General features: G+C 39.2%; 1 protein-coding gene across 1 annotated transcript in view; it reads left to right on the top strand.

The window, feature by feature from the left end:
- The first annotated feature begins 921 nt into the window (after positions 1-921).
- The window catches only part of ZNHIT6 (zinc finger HIT-type containing 6), a 31,300-nt gene continuing 8,847 nt past the window's right edge, over positions 922-23,374 (top strand). The window contains exons 1-8 of the mRNA XM_066325157.1: positions 922-1,005; positions 2,187-2,252; positions 2,344-2,450; positions 2,534-2,619; positions 3,855-3,958; positions 10,819-10,887; positions 11,681-11,761; positions 12,265-12,345. Of these exons, the coding sequence (XP_066181254.1) occupies positions 938-1,005; positions 2,187-2,252; positions 2,344-2,450; positions 2,534-2,619; positions 3,855-3,958; positions 10,819-10,887; positions 11,681-11,761; positions 12,265-12,345 (662 nt within the window). The 5' untranslated portion in view covers positions 922-937. The remainder of the gene's footprint in view (positions 1,006-2,186; positions 2,253-2,343; positions 2,451-2,533; positions 2,620-3,854; positions 3,959-10,818; positions 10,888-11,680; positions 11,762-12,264; positions 12,346-23,374) is intronic.

The following is a 23,374-nucleotide window of genomic DNA, read 5'->3' as shown; positions in this document are numbered from 1 at the left end:
AAATAAGCTTCCAAGTTATCTCTTTGTCTTTTACAACTCTGTTTCACAGTGCATAGGTCATTCTTAGAAATGGTGAAAATCCTCGAGAAGGGCACTTTTCTTAGGTGGCAGCAGTGCTTCTTTTCCCAAGGGGAAATGCATATGCGCTGTGCCATGGAATACGGCCAGAGGGACAATATTTGCTTTTACAAAGTAACGTACATGCACATCCCATCTTGTATTTTGTATCAAAGCATCATTTTCGACCACTTTGAGAAAAATCTGATAAAATGAAAATCAAAGCAAGATTACAGAAGGATGACAAAATGTCTCACTTTTTGCAGTTTCAAGATCAATACACTGACATTATGATTTAACATTTCCTGTTAGTTTGGCTTTGAAGATGATCTTCTGGCAAATACTTTGGGGATATTTTTAAGATTATAATTTTTTAGAAAATGTCTGCATCTCGTATATTTTTATTCATCTCATTGCCCGATTTTTGGGAGTTCTTCATCTCACAAATTACCTATTTTAAAAGCAAGGAGTGTAAAGCCTTACAAGGCTGTGAGGATGTGCATTTCCGTAGTTGAGGCAAAACCGCACATCCCGCGCAGCCGGCGGGGACGACGGCCGTCTGCAGCGGGACACGGACAGGTAAGGGGTGATGTTCGCGGGGAGTGTCGCGCCGCGGTGCTGTCTGTTTGGCAGCGTGATGGTGTGCGGCGCAGTGCGCGGTTTGGGCAGCCTCCCCGGTGCCCTGGGCAGCCTCCCCGGTGCCCTGGGCAGCCTCCCCGGCTGGGCCATCGGCGCGGAGCCCCGAAGGTCCCGGAGCCCTCAGCCCCGCGGCTCCCGGCGCGGTGACGCCTGCTGCGGCTGCGCTGTGGCTGGCGGCCGCCAGGCGGCGCCGCGGCGCGGCACAGGCCGCGCGTTCCCCGTGAGGCCCCGCGGCGCGGCCATGGCGGAGCGGGACGGGCCCGGCGGCGCCGGGCGGGCGGTGGGCGGCGGGAAGATGTCCCAGCACAGGTACGGCACAGCGGCGGCGGCTGCACGGGCTTCGGGAGCGCCTTTCCCGGGGCTCGGCGGGCGGCCCTGTGCCCCGCAGCCCGCGCGGGTGAGGCCCGGCCGAGCGAGGGACCGCGCGGGGGGCGCCTGCAGAGCATCGCAGGACCGGGGACGGCGACAGGGCACTGCGGAGGCCCTGCGGAGCGGGGAAGAGGAATCCTTATTCACAGGAACTCCCTGTTTCTGGTTTGCAGCGCTTCAAACCCTTTTCCCGGTTCTTAAAATGGGTTTGTGCTGTTAATTCGCAGAACTCGTCAGGCGATGGTATTACTGGGCTAGTCCTTCAGGCCCTCACTACGGCAAGCAGCGAGCACGTGGTGGGGAGAGCAAGAGAAATGGGTTAGGACTGACATTTATCCCCCAGTAGTTGAAAATGATGCGTTTGTACTAATCTTGAAAACTTTACCCATGTGGAGGAAATGTTATTTCTCTTTTTTGTTTGTCATACTTAAAATAAGAGTGACGATTATTTCAGTTGACATTTTTCCTAAGAATGGGAGAAACAGCTGTTCTAATAGCCTAGTTAAAAACATAAAGTCATATTTTTAGAGGAATTTAATTTTTCACTGATACTTACTAGTTATATTGATAAGCCCTACACATTGTGCCTGAAAGGTCCCCTGACTTTGGAATTTGCACTGCTGACAGCCAGAAGTTGTTTGGCTGACCGTGTTGTTCCAGTGAAAAAGTGGGATGCATTGTTCGGGGTTTAGTGAGAATCATTAAAATTTATTTTCCATCTGTGTAAAATTTGAAGTATAAGCCAGCATGATACAGTGCACATTACAGGTGATGCAAAAAGAGAAAAGCACTGATAGAACCAGGCCCTAAAGCATAAACTGATAAAGGCTTGCTGTGTTTCCAGCTCTGCAGTTAGCATGTAAGTTTTCTTCTTTCAAGCATCTCCAGTGTTTTAGTGTCTGTATGTTTGGAGATACTCCCCCATAGCTTGTGTTGTTTTGTCTGCCACCTTTCTTAATCCAAGGTATTTGTATTTTCTCTTTCTCTTTTCAAGATGCACTTACAATAGCTTTTCTTGAAAATTCTGAGGGATGGCCTAGTGCCTGGTTTTTGAGCAGGCACTTTCATAGGCTAGGTGTAAAAATGCTGCCATATTGAGAAGTGTTTTTTACTTCTTTCAGGTGTGAAACCTGTAGCAAAGAAGAAGCTAAGTACAGATGTCCACGATGCATGAAATATTCGTGCAGGTATCTGCTATCTGAACTTAATAGTTTTGATTATTTTCCTCATTCATGTGCTGGACACGTTAAATGCTTTCTTTTTTTTTTGTCATTTCAGCCTGTTGTGTGTAAAGAAACATAAGCTTGCACTGAGCTGTAATGGAGTCAGGGATAAAACAGCGTTTGTCTCTGTAAATGAATTTACTGACTTGAACCTTCTGAGTGGTAAGAACATATCTTGTGTGTTCTAAAACTCCCTGGTTTTACTAGGCCGGCACTACATTTTTCTTTGATCTATTTAATTTCAGATTATCGTTTCCTGGAAGACGTAGGAAGGACGGCTGATGCTGCTGCTCGACATTGTATTGTGCATAGTCCAGCAACAAAAAGACTTGTAAGTTTTTGATTCTCCTTTTGCTCTGTTGGAATTAGTGCTGGCTACTTTGAATTCCCACTAAGGTACTCCCAATCTAGATTCCAGAGCTGGTACCTCTCTTGTGAAGGTATGAATGACCCTGGATTTTAGAGCCAGAAATCAAAAGGAGTCTCTAGGTTTATGCAGCAGTATTTTATGCAGTATTGATGGCTACATCCAGTTGCTTGGAAGAAAAGATCACTAATGGTTCTTAAAGTTTATGCATGACCACTGTTGCTGTTGGATGATGGATATATGTTAAGAAAGTCTGAATGTTTCCTTAGACTTCCACAACTTTTGAATTTTTAAGTACACGCTTCTCAGGTAAAAATTGGTATGTGTTCCCTATATACCAAATGAAGACAGCTAGAGCTCTTCAAAGATTAAATATAAGCGAGAGTGACATAAAAGCCAGCCTTCTAAGGGAGGATGTTTTTGCTGAAGCTCAGCAACCAAACACACTCCCCAAACTAAAAACAATGAACAAACAAGCAAAACCCAAAAGAAGCCCAGCCAGCCCCTACAACAAAATATTTTGACTCATCGATAAGTCACAAAAAGGCATCAAGACCATTTTTTTTTTCCCATCTTGCGAAGATACCTTGAGATACAGCCCTAAACTCAGGAGTCACATTGATGGCAGAATAAATTCAGAAGACTCCAGCTTCCTCTCTGGCTGGAGTAGTATTCTGTGTGTGTATTTAGCAGCATGATGTCCTAAAAATGCGTGCTGAAGATGGTGAGCCCCTGCATGGGTGAAACCCTAACCAGTTTTAGGGTTGTGGTACTGGGCATGTTAATGGCAAGATGCCCTTGCTGCCTTCAAATCCGAATTTGGCAGTGGCTGGGATGGTGCTTGTGTATCCATTCTGCTGAGTGGATAGGGTTGTAACCCCAAAACCATCCTGATGGTGGTATTACGCCCACAATGGTCGCACTGTGACTCTCCTGGTATGTTAAAGAACTTTTACTATGAGGAGATCATTGGCATGTTCTTGTTTAATAGTAAAAAAACTTATGAAAATGTTTCAGAGCGTTTCCAGGCTTGCATATATTTTTTCATTCAGGATGGTTTTTTAAAAATTCAGAGAATTTCATTAAATATGGCCTCTTCTATAAGAATTCTCATAGTTCCTGTCAGCTTTTTATTGTTTAGTTTTCAGGGGGTTTATATATTCAGATTTTTTTAAAAAAATCTTTTTGTTTTTTGCCAGTTATACTGCTTGAGGAACAAAGCTCGAGGGTGTAATATTGAGCTAAAAACACTGCCTGTTGGATTTACAAAAAGAAAAGAAAATTCTACCACCTTCAATTCTGTGTGAGTCTTTAGTCGGTTACAGTCTGCAATATTCTATTTTCACTGAGCATATAACAATGAGAATTTGAGTTCATACCAATATACTTGTTTTAAAATCTGTTAGATGCACTGTTTTTTTGCAAAAGCTGCTTAATATTTCATGCTTTACATTTTCATTTCCTTTAGGTTCTTTGAGTGGGGTTTAACAGTTTACGTAATTCATGCTTTATTCTGAAAAATGCTAACACTGAGTAATGGTAGGAAGAACTAGTGCTGTTGTGGTCTTTTCACTAACTTTGCTTTTAACTAGGTTTTTTGCTAGAAAAAGAAAATGTCTCTTGGGAGGCTTTATGTTAGAGGATTAATGTAGAAAGCTTGCACAAATCCCTGTCTCTGAAAAGGCTGACATCAAATCTTAAGAAGTGCTTCGGTACCTGAGTCGCATTCTGTGGTGGGAGTTGCTGTGCTGGAGAATGGGAATGTTTGATACAGCATAGCTTAGAGACACAAATGCAGACAGATAAAAATTCAGGAAGAAGGCTAAAGAAAATTTAAATGTTTCTTGCTTTATCTACTCTGTGTTCTTCCTCTGCTATCCAGAGATTGTATTTTAAAGTATTTTCACAGTAAAAATGAAAAAAAAATTATGAAATATTTCATTGTGACAGGAATCAGGTCTACAGTTCAGCTCAGTGGTACACTGGGGTCAAAAATAAATGCCTTCTGAGCTTCTCACAGCAGTGACATCCCTGATGGCTCATATCCCCCTGATGACTTCTTTACTTGCTTTGTTCCAGGTCTCAGTTTTGGTGGCAGTTTGTGTTTTCAGGATATGTTTTCCCTCTGTTTTGGGAGCTGTGCACTCCACAGTGTCGGTCCCTGGCTGGCCACCAGAGGTCTGTCTCTGACAGAGTAAAAACCCACCTGGAAACTGCTCAACACGCCCACCTGCATCATTCAGGCTGCTCTAGGGGAAAACATAGGCAGGTTTGGTGTTGCACGTAGAGTAGGTTTTAGCAGAACATTAGGCATCAAATAGACATGGAAGTGTAACCTTTTAAAGTTACATTTTTTACCAGCTCTGTTAGAGAAAATGCAGACAGAACCAAAAGAAATCTGAGGTATTTTCTCCTCCCTCTGCACTATATATCCATTATATGAGCTTAGCACCTGACAGTGCTCAGGGTCTGGTGTGTCCCTCTCCTGTAGATGAGCCCCTTCTCATGCTGTTTGTCAGTCGAGATTTGTAGACAGATTGCTCCATAGGGTGGGGGCTGGAAGCTGCCCAACATCTGTGCGTGGAAAACAGAGAATAGGCTTCTCCCATGTCCTCCTGACACTATCCCTGCGAGCCAAGCTGTTGGGCAGTACGAGGCAGGAGTGAGAGTATCCAAAACTAGGAAGTACAAGATGTATTCTTGTGTCATCCCCTGCCTGTGCCAGTGCTGGAGGACAGATCAGTGTTGTTTTGATGTGTTAACCAGACTCTTCATTTCCTGGATTCCATGAATTTGTTTGCTAAATCCGATGTTGTGAAAGCATACGTGCCAAAGCTGGGCAACACGTGGGTTAGACTGATGTGTAATATTGAGTATCTAGGTAATGGAGGGTCATTAGAAAGTAGTCTCTGAGTCCAGAGTGTGAACTCATGGTGCATCTGATTTCTTAGTCATGAATTATTTTTAAGTGCTGCCTCACCTTACATTTCCTGTGGTGCCCTTATTTTCAGTACAGTTGGGAGTTTCCCACTGGATACATTCTGCCGTGGAGTTGATGGTGTGAATTGCTGGGATAGCAGGCCTCTGGGAAAGGGGTGAAGGATGAGGCCAGGCTGAAACCAAGGGCAGGAGCACCAACTGAGAAGCTTCAGCGAGCTCATCAAATGGGGAGAGGGGAATGAGTTTGCAAGTCCATGTCTCCTGTTCCCTGGCAGGAGATGGTGCAGTGAGACACTGAAATGGGGCAGTGAAGTTCCCTGAGCTCTGCAGCTTGTGCTGCCCTGCTGCAGCCCTCCCTGCTGCTTGCACTGTCACACATCTCCAGCCAACTTCCTCCGCGCTCCATTCACAGCTTATCTCCCAGACAACATCCTTTTACCTCTCCTCCCCACCAAGACGGGCCAGAGGACTACAAACCTCCCTTGTAGCAGTCATGCCTGCAGCCTGGGAGCATTTGGTCGGAGGGATATATGTGGGAAAAGGAGGAAGTTTTTACATTACCTCTTTGATGTAATGGTGAGAAAAAAGGCACTGGAGATTTGAAGGTCGTTAGTGTTTACACTTTGAGGTGCACCTGGAAGTTGTAAAATGTCAGCTATAATCCTTAGTTAGGGAGAGATAATTAAAATTATTGTTTGAAGGAGTTTTCTGAGTTGGGTTTTGACTTGATATTCCGTCACTGGAACTGTTAAACTTAAATTTAGTTGTTACTTAGTACATAGGTTTGCTTGTTTTCTTGGACCCATGAAGAAGAAAGTTGAGTTGCTGATGGAAGTCAAAGAAGGCAATATTCTCCAAAACTATGTAAGCTGAATGCCCAGTATTTCAATTAAACTTCAGTGCATTCTGAGAGTGTACTGGGTATTGTCAGATAAAAGGATAGCTGGTCTGTCCTTTTATATGTAATTATAATTAATAGTAATTATAATGTCCTTATAATTACTTTTGTGAATTCAAAATAAAAAAGACAGGAAATACTACAATATTTGCACTTTGATGTAAGATATCCTGTATACTAATATTTTAAGAATACTAGTTGCTAAATTGAAACAAAACCATCAATGAATCACTCACTGTCTTTGACAAGCTGGTAGTAAAATACTTCTGTAGAACTGCAGTTAGTGTCTTAAGATGTGATGAATTTGGAATTTTTGTCAGTAAATATTTCAGTTTGCATAAATATATACCCGCACATTTAAAAACACCTTGTAAACACATTTAACCTTCTAAACACATTCTACTTCATTCTAGATAAAACTGAGAGGAAATGCTCAGAGGAAGCCTAGGTAAGAAAGTTAAGCTTTATGAGGTATTTCGTATAATTTTAAAGAAATGCATAAACATTATTAGACACTTCTAGAAATTTGCCAAGGCTTTTAACATGTACATCCAAGTCCAGAGTGATTTGTAGATCAGTCCTTTAATTCCCAGCAGCTGTATTGTCTACAATCACAGTTTTTTGAGCATCTTCTTAGCTACTGCATTAACTGTAAAGGTAGAGAAGATTTTTGCAGTTGTTCTGAGAGCCAGCTGGAGGAGACAGCCACTTTGTATATACTGCTGCTGTCTTTGTAACATCAGAAGTAAAAATGTTTCCCTTGTTGATGTGAAATTTTTTTAAATCATACAACTACAGTTGGTGACAAAATAAGTTTTTGGAAGTTTTAGGAGAAATTAAAGGTAGATGGTTACTTTTTTTAGAACTAGTTGTGAAACAGCCTGTGCAGTTCTGAATGTATTTTGCATCTACATATCATACATGGAGAGAGAGAGGTGCTTGGCTTCCCTTTTCCATCTGATCCATTTCTGTGTTTCTGAAGTAGCCAGAATAGGAGATGAAACCAAGCAGTGCAGGGATGGGCTGTGATGCTGCTTTTACTGACATCACTGATGTGTTTGTGCTTCACCCAGATCTCTGCTGTTTGGTAATTTTATAGTCAGTGCCTTGCTGTCCAGAAAAACAGGGCACTGTTGGAGGGGCATTCCAACAGTGGCAGCAGAGTGGTATGGAGTGCTTCATGGAGTGAGCTGTTGCTGAAGTGCAGATGACTTATTCAATTAGGCATTTTCGTTTAGAAAATGAACATATTACATGTCTGTTGTATTTGAAGGAAATACTACCCTGGTGAGCCATAATGGAAAATGAAGTCAGTGAGGTCTGGAGCCAGCATCTCTAACTTTGATCAGAACTTGTTGTGAAGCAGCTTTGATAGCATTTACAGTTGACATCAAGTTCTCTGGGCATGTATCAGTGATGGTGAGGGATGCTTCACTTTAATAACAGGCACCCAGCAGGCTGTTTTTCAAGACTTCATTGTACAGTGATGAGTATGAGGCTATTTCTGTTCCAAGGTTCTTTTTTACTCCTATCCTGCTTCAATCATATTCTTAAACTGTCTTGCCTTTTTCTACTTGCCATTTACTTCCAGGCAAGAGTACTTTGAAGAGAAATGAAGTCATTAATTGCTAGTTACAGTATTAGTTTGCTGAGAAAAAAAAATCAACATTTCTGGTTTTTCAAAGTGGAACTTTTTGATGAGAAGTGAGCTTTTTAACTTCAGCTTCCCTGATTCACAGCACTTTCTGTGCACTATTCCATAGACTAGATTGTGCCTGGAAGGGGTAGGGAGGGCGGAAGTCTGGGAAGAATCCTCTTAAGCTGATTTTACAGCTGCAGTGATGAACTGAGTGTGCCTCAGTGAGCCCACAGGGAATCAGTCTTGCATGTGAAATGAGGATGTGCTCTGTGACAGCCATTTGTACAGACACATGAAGAGTGTTCCTAGCAGCAGGTAGCAGATAACTAGTTCTTTTTGGAGCATTTCTTTTTCAAGTTACTGTGTTAGAGACAGTCCTTTGGGCCACCTACATGTTTCTGTGAGCTGTGTCATGGTTTGTCTCTCTCATGCTTTGGCTATCTTGATTTAAAGATCAAAGTGTCACAGAAAGGGTTGGTCACTTAGAATAGATAAATATGGCCTGTTTGGAAAAAATGTGGAATCTGGTGAGTTCAATGAAAACATGCTAGCAGGCCTCATGTTAGTTAATAACACAGAACAACCCCCTCATCTGAACAGTCCTTATAAACATTTTAATAAATGTGCCCATCATAAGCATTTCCTTCAGCTAATGGTGGTGACCCTATTTTTGTGTCTAAAGTATACTAACTTTTACTAGTCTCCCTGGGAAAGTGCTTTGACATAACACTGTTCCATGTTAAATGGCAGATACTGCCATTTATTCTGTGTCTGAGAGGAATCACAAGCTAATTGCAATGGAGCTGAACTGGTTACATAACTCTACTGCTATTCCAGTTTGCTCTGTGAGTATGGTGGCATTGGTGCTTCCTTCAGCTGTCAAGAATAAGAATTGCAAAATCTTGTTTTACTTGCCTTGCAAAAAACTCCCAAAATTCCACTCAATGGTTTTGAGTTATTTAAAAAAACTTTGCAGTTTGGTAATTTAAGACTGTCGTACCAGTATGCAAAATAGCATAAAATTCATGGGCCCAAATACTATGCTAGCTCCTGGTTATATATATATATATTACATGATTAATAATGATTTCTGGTTTTCCTCCAGCTCTGGTCATACAATCTTCTTACCTCTTCCAGACCTGATGTTCTCTAATTCCAACTTCTCATTCAAGGCATTCTCATTCTTCACTTTAACAAACATGAGCAGAGGGAAGGGAGGAATCACAAGGCATGCAACACAATTCTGCTGAGGCACACGTTGCTCTGGGGACCATGGGCTTCGTTAGTTTGTTTTATTCTAATTATTATTTTCTCAGAGTTGGGGGTTCCTGCTTGCTCTTTTTTGGTAAAAACTAATACGTCTGACTTTACTTATACTCTGGAAAGTATAGTTCAGCTGTAAAGCTCACTTTTCTCCTAGGGACAACTAGGTAAGGCAATTCCTTATTTGATAAGCTCACTTTATAGAAAGTGCTTGCATTTAAAAATTGATATCAGAGTTAATTGATCTTGGCAGCTAAGTTTACTATTTTGCTAGTGCATGCACGTTCACTCCTCTCTGCAGCCAGCTAGAACCTGCTGGATAATATTTCATTTGCCTGATAAACAAATTAAGCAACATGTTGGAACAACACTGTGTTTACTTTTTATTGTAGACCAGAATCTTTGCATAACTGAGGGTGATTATCCTGGACGCAATGATTCATTGGTCTTAAATAATGTTTTAAAAAGTAGTTAAAAAAGAAGACACTATTAGACATCCCTGTGCTTCACAGGTGTTTGAGCTCTGATTTCTAAATCTTTGCTGTTTGTCATGAGTGTGAATTTCTGAACCAGAGCAGAAAGCCAGGAACTTACCTCTTCGATTCTGCTTTCTCTTAGGGAATTATTTTAGAAAAGTTTCTGCAGATTTTCTGCAAATGAGCAAAAAAGCAAGTAGAGACTGCCTGATCTTGCAAAGTATTCTCTAGAAATACTGCGTAAGATGATACTGCTCTCTAGCTATGCTTCAGTAGCTTCTATTCTCAGGTATTACTTATGCTAGCTGGAAAGGGAAGGTGGGTCTAAAAAATAACAGCTAACATACAGAAGGAAGGAATGTGACATCGCTTTGTCTCTACCATAAGTTTTACCATCTTTCTGTTAAATGTTTGTTCTTTCTAACTTCTCTTATCCATGTTATGCCAGAAGGCAACTTCCTTCCCTGGCCATGACACATTTTCTGTTGGGGGCATCATTGCTGGGAAAAGTTGAGTCCCTGTCTTCTGTAGGACCTGGCCTCAGCTGGGACTCCAGCTATTATTGTTGCAGAGGTTTGGTAATCTGTCTTGGGTGATATGCCAAAAAGCAGTTTCCTTTTCTGAAATTAAAGGGCAGCTGGAATATACTCACTTTTAAAATGTGAAATACTGTCGATCAGTTAAATTGGTGATATCCTTTTATATTTGTAAGAAACATATTTTCATCCCATGAGGACTTGAAAGTTAGCAGGATGTGGGAGCATTACATCTTTGAAAGGACATACCAGCTTCTCTGCATGCCCCTTTCACTCTTTGAAGCCACTCAAAATCTTAACCAGTTATTTTCTTCTGCACCCATGCTGTAGGTTACAAAGCTTTATCATAGAAAAAAAAAAGGTGGTTGTTACCAACTAAGACTAAGAATATGCATTTCTTTTTGTTTTCAGGGAGAACAAGTTCTACTGGCATTTGAAGCTCATATTTCCTCACTGCCATGCTGAATACACTTTAAAAGGGTACAGAGCTTTAAAAAAAATTTTTATAAAGTTTAAATTAATCTGCTGAAGTTGAGCTGTAAAATATTTTGATCAGTTCTTATCGAATTCTGTTACACAGAGTAAACTCAGGTATTAATTTTAGTCTTAAATAAAAGGACATTTCCATTTAAAAAATATTGAAAGTTGTGTAGTCCCTTCCTCTCTGAAAGCTAGCAGACTTTCCGAATCAGACATAATGCTTGTTAGTCCTTTTCCCTACGTAAATAGAGAGCTTGTGTATTTATAATAGTAGTACCCCTACACCTAACATAGTCTCTTCTCATGGAGCAGATGTTCAGCACGATTTGCCACCCCTCCTCACCTGCGCTCTGGAGCTGACCTACATACAGGGTGAAATGGTTGCCTTGTTTGCTTTGTAGGAAAGTCCAGAAATACATTTTGAAAAGGCAAAAAAATAAGTTTTTTATTGACAAATAAGCTCTCCTTTTTTCCTAGCCTGAAGGGAGATGAGAAGTATGTCCTTGTCTGCTTCTAGGGCTGCAGGAACAGCATGTTTCTTTTGCAGGGTTAGAAATTAGAGATATGCATCTGTTTACTGCTCATACGTGCCTGTGAAATCCCAGTGCTGAAACTGAGATAAAGCTGCCCATATCTGTGCAGTATTGATACACATTTATAACCCTGCCATAAACTACTCAGCTGTGCCACTGTAGCATGCTAATAAACAGCTTCCTCCAGGTGACTCACAATAGGTATTTGTGTACATGATGAATGATGTCTCACATGCTTGATTTTTATCTTTGCTTGAAAGGGTGCCTGATGATAAAACACTTGCTGATATCCTCAAGCCATACATTGATCCAGTGGAGTCAGATCCTGTAGTTTGTCAAAGGTGTGTATTGAAATAAACTTTCCTGCCTAGTTGATCTAATGCACTAATAAAAGGGAATGGTTCTGAATACATGCCTTAAATTAGCTGCACTATCAGCTTGCAGAACTGAGTTCCCAGTCAGCAGTACATCTTTCATTCCTGTAATGAAAACCACCCTAATATTCACCAACCAACTAATCCTAGAGTACAGCCACCTAATTTAAATCAGCAGAAAATTAAGAAACTGACTCACAGCATAAAGACCAAATAAAGTAACTGTAATTCTGAAAAATGTAACCATAATTAACCTCCGTGGAGGTGGCAGTAAGCCTTCAGAATTGTTAAAAAAACATGCTGATAATTATAACCCTCATTTATAGAAAACACCTAATATGTGACAAATTACTGTTTTAAAAAATATATTATGTTGGCTGTTGACATATGTAAGATATCCATCTCTTATATATGACAGGAAGAAAAGTCATTGTATATAATTTCTGCATCTTTGCTGCTTTTTTTTCCAGATTAAAAATTTATACAGCATCTCCTCAATCAGATGTACGAATTTTAATGAAAATAGAAAACAGGAGCCGAAACTCTGTCAGGTAAGGTGGTTCTGCTGTTTATGTGCTTACTAATTAAAAATAACAAGAAAATTTAATACCTTTCTTCAACTGGAGATTATACAGTCTCATGGATCAAACTTCAGTGAGTAATTAAGAACAGTTATAAAAATGATTTGGCAAAAATGCTAATTCTTTGTCTTTTAATGTGTCAGCATTGACATTTCAGTGCAGTTATTGAGTGAGTGTGCTTGTACCTAAGCTGCTTCAGCAGCAGTCCATACCAGTGTAACAGAATAGAGGTTTGTGTTAAAATAACTGTATTTTAAATAACTGAAATAACTAAATAACTGTATTGACCCACAGAAATGCATACATCCATTTCTTTCTGGAAGTTCCTCTTTGGATATGTTAACCTCCCAGAGGGAGTTGGAGTGATAGTCAAGGAGAGTTATCTTTTTAAATCATTGCAGCAAAAATTATGTGTTTACCACAATCCAGTCACTGCATTTGACATTACACATTTTTCTCAAAGTTACTTGCTCATCACTGTCGCTGTTAGGGACACAAAAGGACGAAGCAGGCAGCAGGAGGTCATGCAGTAAAGCTGTCTACCTTATTTCTCTTGACTCCATATATATACAGTTTTACAAGCAGGCTAGGATTGGCTACACAGGTAGCCACCTCTTCGGTGAACATGGCCATCAATCATCTTTCTCCTCCCAGAGGAGAAATATGTAAACAATAGATAAATTCTGAAAATATACATAGTTTACTTGAAGCTGTGTGAGAACAAATGCAAACAGTGAAAAGCAGGCAAAGTTGAGGCAACACATCGCTCTTCATATTACCAGATTTCTGGGTGTGGGCTTTTGTGTCTTCAGAATTCAGACTTGTGCAGAATTGTTTTCTTTGTTTGCAGAACAGACAATAATCTTGAAATTCAAAATTAAAGTTTAAAGAAATATTTTTGCTAGTATAAATACCATTCTGAACACTCCACCCTGTTGTCATTGTTACTGAAATGGATATGTGTCAGTTTAGTATCATAACTTATTCTGGTTCACCAGTGTTTCCTAGTTAGGCATCTGAAAGTACATTCTTGTCTTCAAATGTAACAAATGTAAATCGTATGCTTCCCTAACATATGCTACATTATTTCTAAGAGGGGAATAAGGGTATATCGGCCGTAACTTGGCTTCGAGTTTATGCTGGGTTTTTTTCCCAGTAATATTAAAAAATGTGTAATACACTTTTAAATTCAAGTGCAAACTCTTAATGATTTTGATTGATTTCTTTTTCTCTTTGCAATCATTACTTGAAATATGGTTTTAACATTTGCCATCAGAATTGCTAGCGGAAAACCTGTTGTTTTTAATTGAATTTGAAGACACAGAGCCCTGGTTCTTATATGCAGGGAGAAAACATGAAAAGCCTTGGACTGCCCAGTGAGTGCCCTGAATGTTGTAAGTGTGGGAATAGTGAGTTCTCATTTGTGGACACTGAAATTGTAAGGGACCAGCTGTTTCAGCTGAATATTCAGAAGTCTGTGGAGCCTGATGGGTTTCATTCCAGGGTACTGAAAGAGGTATTGGATGTTATGGCAAGACCTTTTGATCATGTATTAAAGGCCTTGGGGTCTGAGGAGGTCCCTGCTGACTTGACATCATGTTTTAACCTAGCAGGCAGCTAAACACAGCTCAGGCACTCACACAACACCCCACATCCCTGGGGGGATGGGGAAGAGATTCAGAAAGAAAAAATTAGAGTTCTTGTGTTGACATAAAGTTAGTTTAATAGGACAAAAAAGGAAAGAATGAGAATGATAAAGGAATTAGATTATACAAAACAAGCAATGCCTGGTGAAGTTGATTACCATCCATTGACCAGTGTCCAGCCAGTTCCCAAGCAGCAGCCCCCAGCTTTGCCTTTAATGTAATTTAATTTAATTTGCCTTTAATATTGACTATGTGTGATATGGTATGGAATAGCCCTTTGGCTTGTTGGGATCAGCTGTCCTTGCTGTGTTTTCTCTCAGCTTCTTGTGCCTTCCACCCTACTTGCTGAGGGGTGGTGTGAGGAGCTGAAAAGACCTTGACAGCATAAGCAGTGGTCTTTCACATTTTGTTTTTTAAGAAAGACGGAAAAGTTGATTTTTTAACAGCTGTGTAGAAGTTTTAGAAGTTGACTATCTCTTAGGCTCATTAGGGTTTTTTGTTACTTAACCATTTGCCTCTTCTGAAGTATCTATAGTATTTCCTTATGTCACAGATTTGAGCAGGAATTCTTTTTCATTAAGTTAAATGAACCTAAATATTCTCAGGTCTGAGACTCATCTGTATTCCCAGAATCAGCCTGTGTTGGTTGATAATGAGGTTGGAGTAATTGGTATTTATCCCACTCAGTGAATGTAAAGTTTAAAGTACAGGAAAACCAGTAGAAAGTTAAAATAGAAGTGTATTTTGACTTGAGAACTGCAGTTCCTCACATGGAAATTATGTGAATGTCTTCATACAAGTTGGCAGAGCAGGCCCAGCTGTGGCAGTGCAGACAGGTCAAGGAAACAGACTACTGAAAAAAAAGTCCTCCTCTGAAAGAACAAAGTTTGCTTGAACTGATGAGACTGCTATGTCAGCATAAAGTCACTTCTGTCGACATCAATTGTGTCTGTGCCAGCAGGCACTCTCAGCACAGTTGTTGTGACAAAGACTCTGTGAGGGAATTCAGATTTTTACTGTAGTGCATTACAGTTAAATAAGAGAGAATTTGTTCTCATTTCTTCTCCTTTTGACTGCTCACCCCTAAGTTAATTGGAGAGTGTTGCTGGTACTGTACGAATCAATAACTGGAATTGCAGTGGAAGTACTTGTGATTGAAACACGAGCAGCTTGTGCTTAGCGGTCCTCCGTATGCATCGAAAACGGAGTGGACACAGAGCTCCCTCACCTCTCTTTATCTATGTTTCTTTAACAGTGGGAAGCATTAACTGCTGGTTCGTGTGGCCTTTAGTGCCACTGTCAGTTCAGTGTAATTTCTCATCCTGTGCTTCCTCATTCTGTGTGATTTTAGGCTGTATATTGCTGTATGGCAAAATGCTCTTCCATTACTCTGTGGGCAGACTGAAGGAGTAGGATTGGTGTAGGCTACTCCTATGTGTAAGTCTACATGAATGTTTTGTTACCTACAACTTCTGTGCCCACCAGAAAAATTTCTTCTCCACAAGCACTAGATTGTAGAAAAGTTGTAAACATATGTTGCTACGTCAGATTTGGTTTTAGGCTTAGCAGAACCTTTTGGAAAAAAATCCTTTTGATAGTTACAATTTTGTATTATTGTGGAAGTGCATTTTTCAGAGGGCATCTAAGCAGCATTGTAAAATGTTAGTCTTCTAGTTTTAAGATAAGTATGTTACAGAAGGTTTTTAGTTATTTCCAGCAATTGTTTATGCAACAGGAGTTTGTGGTTTAGTTTTGGCTGTTTTCTGTGTTTCACAGCAAATCATCCTTTTTTAGTTTGAAGGTCCTTTGTAGAATGCTTAAAATTTTTGGGGTTTTATTTTTTTCTTTCTCCAGAAATATAAATTAGCCATGAAGTACTGATTTCTGCTTTCTCACAGAAGTTTGGTAGAACTTCAGAAAGCCACTGGTGTGCAGATATCATGGAGAGCTGCCAAACATGGTGCTTGCTTTCTTCTTGCTATGTGTCTTTTACCATCAGTGGTGACAGTTCTTAGAGAACTTCATGATAAGTTCTTATTTATGTTTTCTCTAAAACCAGCTTGCAATAATTGCTTTCAGTTTGAATTGGTAGTGCTCCTCAGTTAATTAGGGTAACCTAAAGCATGATTTCTCCTCATGTCTTCTCAGCTTTACCTGTCATGTCATGCTCTGTAACTCTTAGTTACACTTGGTTTATCTTCTCATTTGCTACAATTACCTTATGAGGAATTTTGCAAAAGGGGGGTCAAAAAACAAGTGTTACATATCTCTCTTCTTCATTTAAACCCTTATGGTTTTAAAGGAAGTTTGGAAAAAATCTGCATTGGAATGGATCAGAATAATTTTCCATTTAGTACTGTTTGCTTCAGTCACCAGTTGTGCCATATTTACTTAGTATTGGTGTCCCTTCCCTCCTTGGCTGTAACGATTCCAAGAAAGGTCTAACTTCTGCCTCTTGGATGATTTTTGTAGTCTACATTCTTTCATAAAGTAGTATTTTCTTTCTTCAGGATAAATTAGTGTCATGACTGTCTTCAGACCTTTATTTGGGATGCCTTCAAAATGACTTCATATGGTAAGAGTATTGTTTTTTCCAGTAAGGAAAGAAAAGGTGCAACAGCCAAATTACACAGTGTGATTTGGGAAATACACCTTCTTATTTTCCTGAGAATAGCCTTATCAGGCTTTGTGTAACAAAAAACCTAAACTGAAATAGCAACCAGCCCTTCCCAAAGTCAAACAGATACTTGGACTTTTTTATTAGTAAATTAGTAGTCAAAGTTAGGTTGGTTTTTAACTGCAGATACATAATGAGAAATTAATTTAGTCAGCTTTCCCATATAAGATGATCCTATTTCTATAAGAGAAATAACTGCAACTTAAACGTAATTTGCAGTAGAATCTTTGAGAGACAAATTAAATATCTGTTTTACTGGCTTCAGTAACATCTTGCATGAATCTAGTTCAGATAGTTGACACTTTAATCACATGCATTGAATTTAATAGAATTTAAAAAATAATGCTTTCTTAAACATCAATGTTAGGTCTTTTATATAGTAATGTTCTTTTTTGGCCTATTCAGCAGAGCATGTGAGTGTTGTTTCAGAATAAGTTGTTGCAGAAAACTTTCTGGAGAGCTGAAGGTTGGAGTAAGCACTGGCAGAATATTTAGGTGCCTGGCAAATACAGTCTGGTTGGCTTTAGGAGCTTTGCAGAGGCCACTGTTTTCAGTAGAGCAAATCCATGAAGGAGTTGGGGTACAGAACTGTACCAGACTGCATCCTGTCACTTTACTGTTGTAAAACTGCCACACCATACAGGGATGGACACAGAACCAGTTGTAGAATTGTTTTCTGTATCAGTAGTACTAGTGTAGCTCATGCTTCAGTTACTCAGAAAGCAAAAATACCAAAAGGATTTTTGTGCCAGTTCTAACATCAAGGAGGTTCTTAACTGTCTGTGGTGGCACTGGCTGGGGCACATGAGAATAATGGCATGTTTGTCACTCAATTCTTGTGGACCACAGGGAAGAAAAATCTGCTAAACAAGTATCAGAGGTTCTCTTCTAAATGCCATTGTTTTATGGTGGTGAACACTTCTTTTGCTTTAACTGATTTAATTCAGTTGCTTTCCAGAAGACTGGATGATGTTAGTCATTTTGGATCACTTCCCTGTCTCAAGATCAGCTGGCAGAAATGAGAGTTATTTCCTTGGATGAGTTAGCTCTGTGCTCGAAGATAATTTTCTTTTGTAGTCTATTGTTTTTAAATAACTGTGGGTTAGATCACATCAGTAGGTTGCAGTAGTCACAGTAATAGATTTAGGAAGGTGAAGCTTTTTGTGGAAATAGTATGTGGAAATAAGCCAACAGGCTTTTGGAAAATTATCCTGGAATTCAAAAAGTAGTAGAAATATAATGGAAGCACATTTTTTAAATGTAGCATTTAGATTATTTATTTCTTTATCTTTAAAAATGTCTATTAGATATTTGTTTTGTCAGTTACTTTAGGATTATTTTTAAAACCCTGTTATTGAAATACATTGAATGCAGCCTCAAGTATTGATCTGTTAATGTTTTCCTTAGTTTGTCATACTCTCTTGCTTGGACACTTCCTTCTGCTTTTCATACATAGCTCTTTTCATACATAGTTTCTTTAAAAAGTCACTGCTCTTGATGTGGTGCCTGGATCAATTCTTTTTATCATATTATGACCTCGATTCAAAAATTCTACTTCCTCTTGCAGAACAAGTGTACTAGAATTAGCACATTTCAGGCATAATTTCCTCCTTTGCATTTTCTGCAAATGTTGAAAAGTGGTGTGTTTTATTTATGATTCTCTAGTCTTACTTAGGGAGCATTTTCTTTTCACATTTGTGTAGTAGACAATATACATGAGACAGGAATTAAGGATACAAATCCTTTGGCTGAACTGCTGGCCTTGGCATGAGTTGGAACAGACCCCAAGCTGGCTTTAACCTATGCCAGAAGATTGACAGTAGAATTCATTACTCCTCTGTAGCTTGCAGCAGCTGGCGCAAAAGCAGCTCTACCAGCTTTACAAAGCAGGGAGCCAGCTTACAATAGTCATTCTTCACTGCACAACTGTAGTCAGGCACTGGTGACTTGGTGCTGTTCAGGGGGAAGTAGAATTTGGGCTGTAGTCTGTTTCTTAAACACAGCACTCCTATGTATTAATACTTGCTGCTGTTTTTTCCCCAGTGTTGGAGTTGGGTTTGTGGGTTTTTTAAAATTAAATCTTCTTGTTTTTCTTGCTGAATACTTCCTTACGTTTTCCTGCGGGACATTTCAGGCTTCCTGGTTTGTTGCTGCAGCCGTTTCAGTGTCATTTTTCACATGCTCCTTCTTGATATCTCAGCATCAGTCTCTCTGCTGACAAAAGCAATGCAGAGCAGCACATGCCAGGTTACACAGCTTTTACTGTAAAAAACAGTCACTTTCCTTCCTAGCTACTTACATCTTCATTAAAATCCTCTGTTACACAACAGAGATGGAAAGCAAGAAACTACTCATTGCTGAGTGTAGTAAATGTGTATGGTCAGAATCTGTAGCATGCATAGCTAAATATTTGTGATGTCTGACTACAATTACTTGACCTTTCAAAAGATTTTTTGGGATGATTTCAAAAAAACCCAGAGTTTGTCCATCTTACTATCTTGTGCAATCATTTTTTTCTTGAAAGGGATTCCTTTATGAACCAGTAGACGCCTGGTTTTTTTAAAGTAACAATCCAGTGTTTTGTAATCCATGCTGAATTCTTTTGGATGAACTGTTTTATAATTGATGGTATTGCTTTAGGGTTTCTAGAGTGTCCCAGCTAGAGAGTTGCTGACTGGGACATTTATTGCACAAAGATTTATTTGAAATCATAACCTCCACTCCAAAATTCTGCTGTCTATGGTGCAGCAAGTTATATGCAGACAACTTGCAGAGGAGAAATATGTAAGTAAAAAGGTGGAGGATGAGAGAACAATAAAAGTGTTACAGCCACTGGCTTCAGCCAGTGGTTTGACCTGTCCAGTCATGTCGTGGTGTTCTATAAGCACCACAGGCAGACCTGTAGACCCTTAGTCAAGTCATGCTTGCAAAGCAGGTAGGCAGACCCCAAATTCTAAACCAGAAAAACTGTACACACTATCCTCTTTTCTCTGGGTTTAAAGCACTGAAACAGCCTACCCAGCGCATGCACAGGCTAATTTTCTGTCCTCTCTTAGAATGTGCAGTTAGAAAACACTGTTTCAAGAACAAATCTTACAGTTTGCTCCAGCCTGCCATTTCTGCTGGAGAACAGGGGAACTCTGCTATATGTATGTACCTATGTAACTTATGTATAGTGTGAAAAAAGTCTTCATGGAAGTTCATCTGATGTGTAGCATGCACATAAAAGGCAGACTTGAAGGCAGGAAAACAGGCTATGAAATTCAAGAAAATGCTATATTTGGAAAAATTCTGTTGAATAATCTGTAGTCCCTTGGCTGAGGGAAAGACCTGGTGAAAACAAGCTATAGTATAGCCAAAGTGATATTCTATTATGGGGCTTAATTCAACTCTTAATTATGGGTTGCTGTTAAAATATTTTTCTGAAGGATAAAGAGGCTTTGCTGCTGGTTTCTTGGAAGAAAAAGAATGAGATGCTGATTTAAAGTTAGTATAGTTTCTTAATTTCAAGGACCAGAAGCATGAGAAGGCTGAAAAGGCCTCTAGAAGCAAAGATGGCAGACTGCCCTGGATACTTGAAGTAATAGGCTGAACTTGGAATCTGCAGCACTGTGAAAACATGGCAGCTTAGCCATCAGTGTTTTTAAAGAGATGGGGAGAGGTCAACTTCTTCATGTTTTTGTCAGGAAGGAGAAAACCTGTTATTTCCTCCTGATCCTGCCAAAAGGGAATCCCTTTTTTTCCCCCTCACTTCTGAGGGAAGTGAGCTAGAGCTGATTGTTTCAAGGTTGCCAAGTAGGGAACTGACCTTCCTGCTTGTTTCCCAAGAGCATAATTTGTTTTCTTTACTTCATAGTTTTTCCTTTTCATTGTAAAGCATTGTAAAGCTGTTACCTTAATCGTACTGTGATTCCCATGAAAATTAGTATAAAATTTGTGAATATGTTTCCATCATTCTATACAGTTGTAAAGGTATTTAGACTCTCCATATGAGCTAAATTTGGAAGTTTATATTTGCTATTCAGGGATTCAAAATTAGAGAAAGATCAATTCTTCCTGAAGTAGAGGTTCATTAGATTAACCCAAGCATAATAACAAATGTATTGTCAATTTACAGTGACTTATTTCTCATCAGTTTTGTATTTGTTTATTTTAGCAGTGTACTGCTTTTTTACATTATTTTGTCAAATGAGATTTAATGTATTAGTTTCCTGAACTTGATATATTAAGTGTTTCCATTGTATGCTCTGATACTCCTTGGTACAACTTGTACCTCTAAAATTATTTACAGTTTGGTTTCATGGGGCTGCGTATGAGTATGCTATCATTAAAGTAGATTAACGACATTGGCTTTTTCCCTGTGACCATGCCAGTATTGTATTAGTGACACAAGTTTCATATTTTGACTTCTCTGCATTTTTGGGGAACCATGCACAGCTTTTACTGGTACTAAAATTGCCACTGATACCTTTTCAGTTTTTGAAACTTAAGGCTTTCATCTGCAGTAGCCAGCTCTCTGTCTTATTGATCAGAACCTTTTCCTTGTGAAATTTCATATTCACGTTAAGTCTTCTGGCTAGCGTTATCTCAGGCTGTTTGTTTCTATATCTAAGTCATATAGTGGCCTTACATGATTGTGGTTTGCAATTTTTGTATGTCAGCTTTATACTCTTTAAAGAGTTGTAAACCTTGAGCTTTTGAGCAGTTTGTGAAGCTGTCTGCCTTCACAAAGTGAGTAAATTTCCATGTGTGTAAAGAACTTCTGGTGTGATGCACTTGAATTATAACTTCTTCGCTTGCTGCTGGATTTTTGTTCTTTTTTTTCATCATGTCTTATGAGATGGGGAAAGTATTTGCATTCTTGAAATTCAGTATCACTTTATTTCTGTATTCTTTGCACCAAATTCTGCCAAATCCAAGAAACTGACGTTTGCTTGTTTCACATTTTCCTTTTGTTTTGTTGTACTTTGTTTTATAACTAAAATATTCAGAATGTTCTGTACTTCAGTTAATCTTTAGATCATTATTGTGATCCTGAATCCTTTAATCACATCACTCTTAAAGGCCAGTCCACTAAGTTGTTGAAGCAGTTGCCTTATCTGCTTCATGTGTTTTGCCATTAATTGATATATTTTTCCATTAGTGTCATTTAACAGCTTTTACTGCGCCTTTTTTACTTTGTGCAGTTCCCTCATTCTCAAGAGGCTTAAACAAGGACAGCCTTTGTACTTTTATGGTGACATACTTGTACTCTTACTTTACTTCTCTCTCCATTCCGTTAACTGTTATGTATATTTTCTAGGGTAGAAGTGAACAAACCAATGAGGTTTTTTTAGACAACTACTATTGTGTCAGATAATTTAGGTGACAGCTGTTGTTCTTGCTGTCTTCACCTGGGTATTACTTTTTTTTCTTCCGGGATGTTAAACTCCTGAAATATGTTTGTCATAAGAGGAGGGGTTGTGATTTCAATTTTTCTTCTCCCCATTTTACATTTGACTTTTCAATAGTTCTTAGACTTCTCTAGTGGCAGAGCCTCTTACAGCCCATGAAAGAGATGAGACCTTGGATTGTTACAGGTTGTCTTAATATGGTCATTGTTTGAGGATGAACTGTGGCTGAAATATGGTAAAGAAAAGGAACAGCTTCATGTTTTCTCATTAATTGGCTGTGCCTTTATGTACTCTGTGAATGTAGATGTAGTTAGGAGACAGTGATGATGTCCAAAATGCTTTCCTGCTATGCTGGCGACTTATCTTCCTGTACTTTTTCAGTTGGTTCCTAGCAGGACTTGTGGTCCAAATGGTTGATAAGAGGTTTCTTGTCTTAATTTTCTTTTTTTTTTTTTTTCCCTTCTTCTCCAGAAAAAGCACATTTTTGATGGAAGTGCTATTTAAGATAGGGATTTGACCTGAAGATGGTTTGGCCAGGCATCTGGTCTGTACTGGAATTGATTAAATTATGCAGATATCGGTAGTATGGAGGAGAAGTTACTTAACATCTGTTGAGGCAAATTACAGTGGTCCTAGACCACGAGAAGAAACATACCCAATAGCAGAAGGAGGAACGAGGTTTTAAATACTTCTGTAAACTGTAGTATGTATTTTTTCATATTAAAATACCAACTTGAACTAGGTTCCCATTCTCTGTCCTTAGAAAGGTGTTCAGGCAGAGTATTCCTTCATATTGTTTTGCTGTTGGTAAGAGTTAGTTATAAAGGAAGTGTTATGGCAAGTCTTAGGGTGTTTTGTTTGTTTCTAAGATCTCTGCTGTTTTGTTCATTGTGTTTTCTAATTTTGTTATGTATCTGGACTAATCAAATTCACCGGTTTAGGTTTTTTAGAATGTCAGAATTCTGGTGACAAAGTTAAATATAAATACTGTGTATTATTTCAACACATTGTATTTGCTTTCTGCCATACAATTTTCCTTTCATACCTAATTCAAGAGAGCATTTCTTTACTTCCATGTTCACCAAATCATAACCACACGAAGAGGTTATTCACCACTTAGGAATGAAAGTCCATCTGTTAGTTATTATCTTTGCTGCACTGCAGCACTTCAGAATGAGTGCTTGGGAGAAACTTTAAATGCTGTACCCTGTCCTTGCCCCCTTCTCAGCATATGCAGATACCTAGGAAATGCTATCCTCTTTGGTCTGATGAAAATTTTTTTT

This window comes from Sylvia atricapilla, chromosome 9 (assembly GCF_009819655.1).
Source record: "Sylvia atricapilla isolate bSylAtr1 chromosome 9, bSylAtr1.pri, whole genome shotgun sequence".
NCBI lineage: Eukaryota > Metazoa > Chordata > Aves > Passeriformes > Sylviidae > Sylvia > Sylvia atricapilla.
Note: the sequence above shows the minus strand (reverse complement) of the source record. Positions and strands in the feature narration are given on the sequence as shown.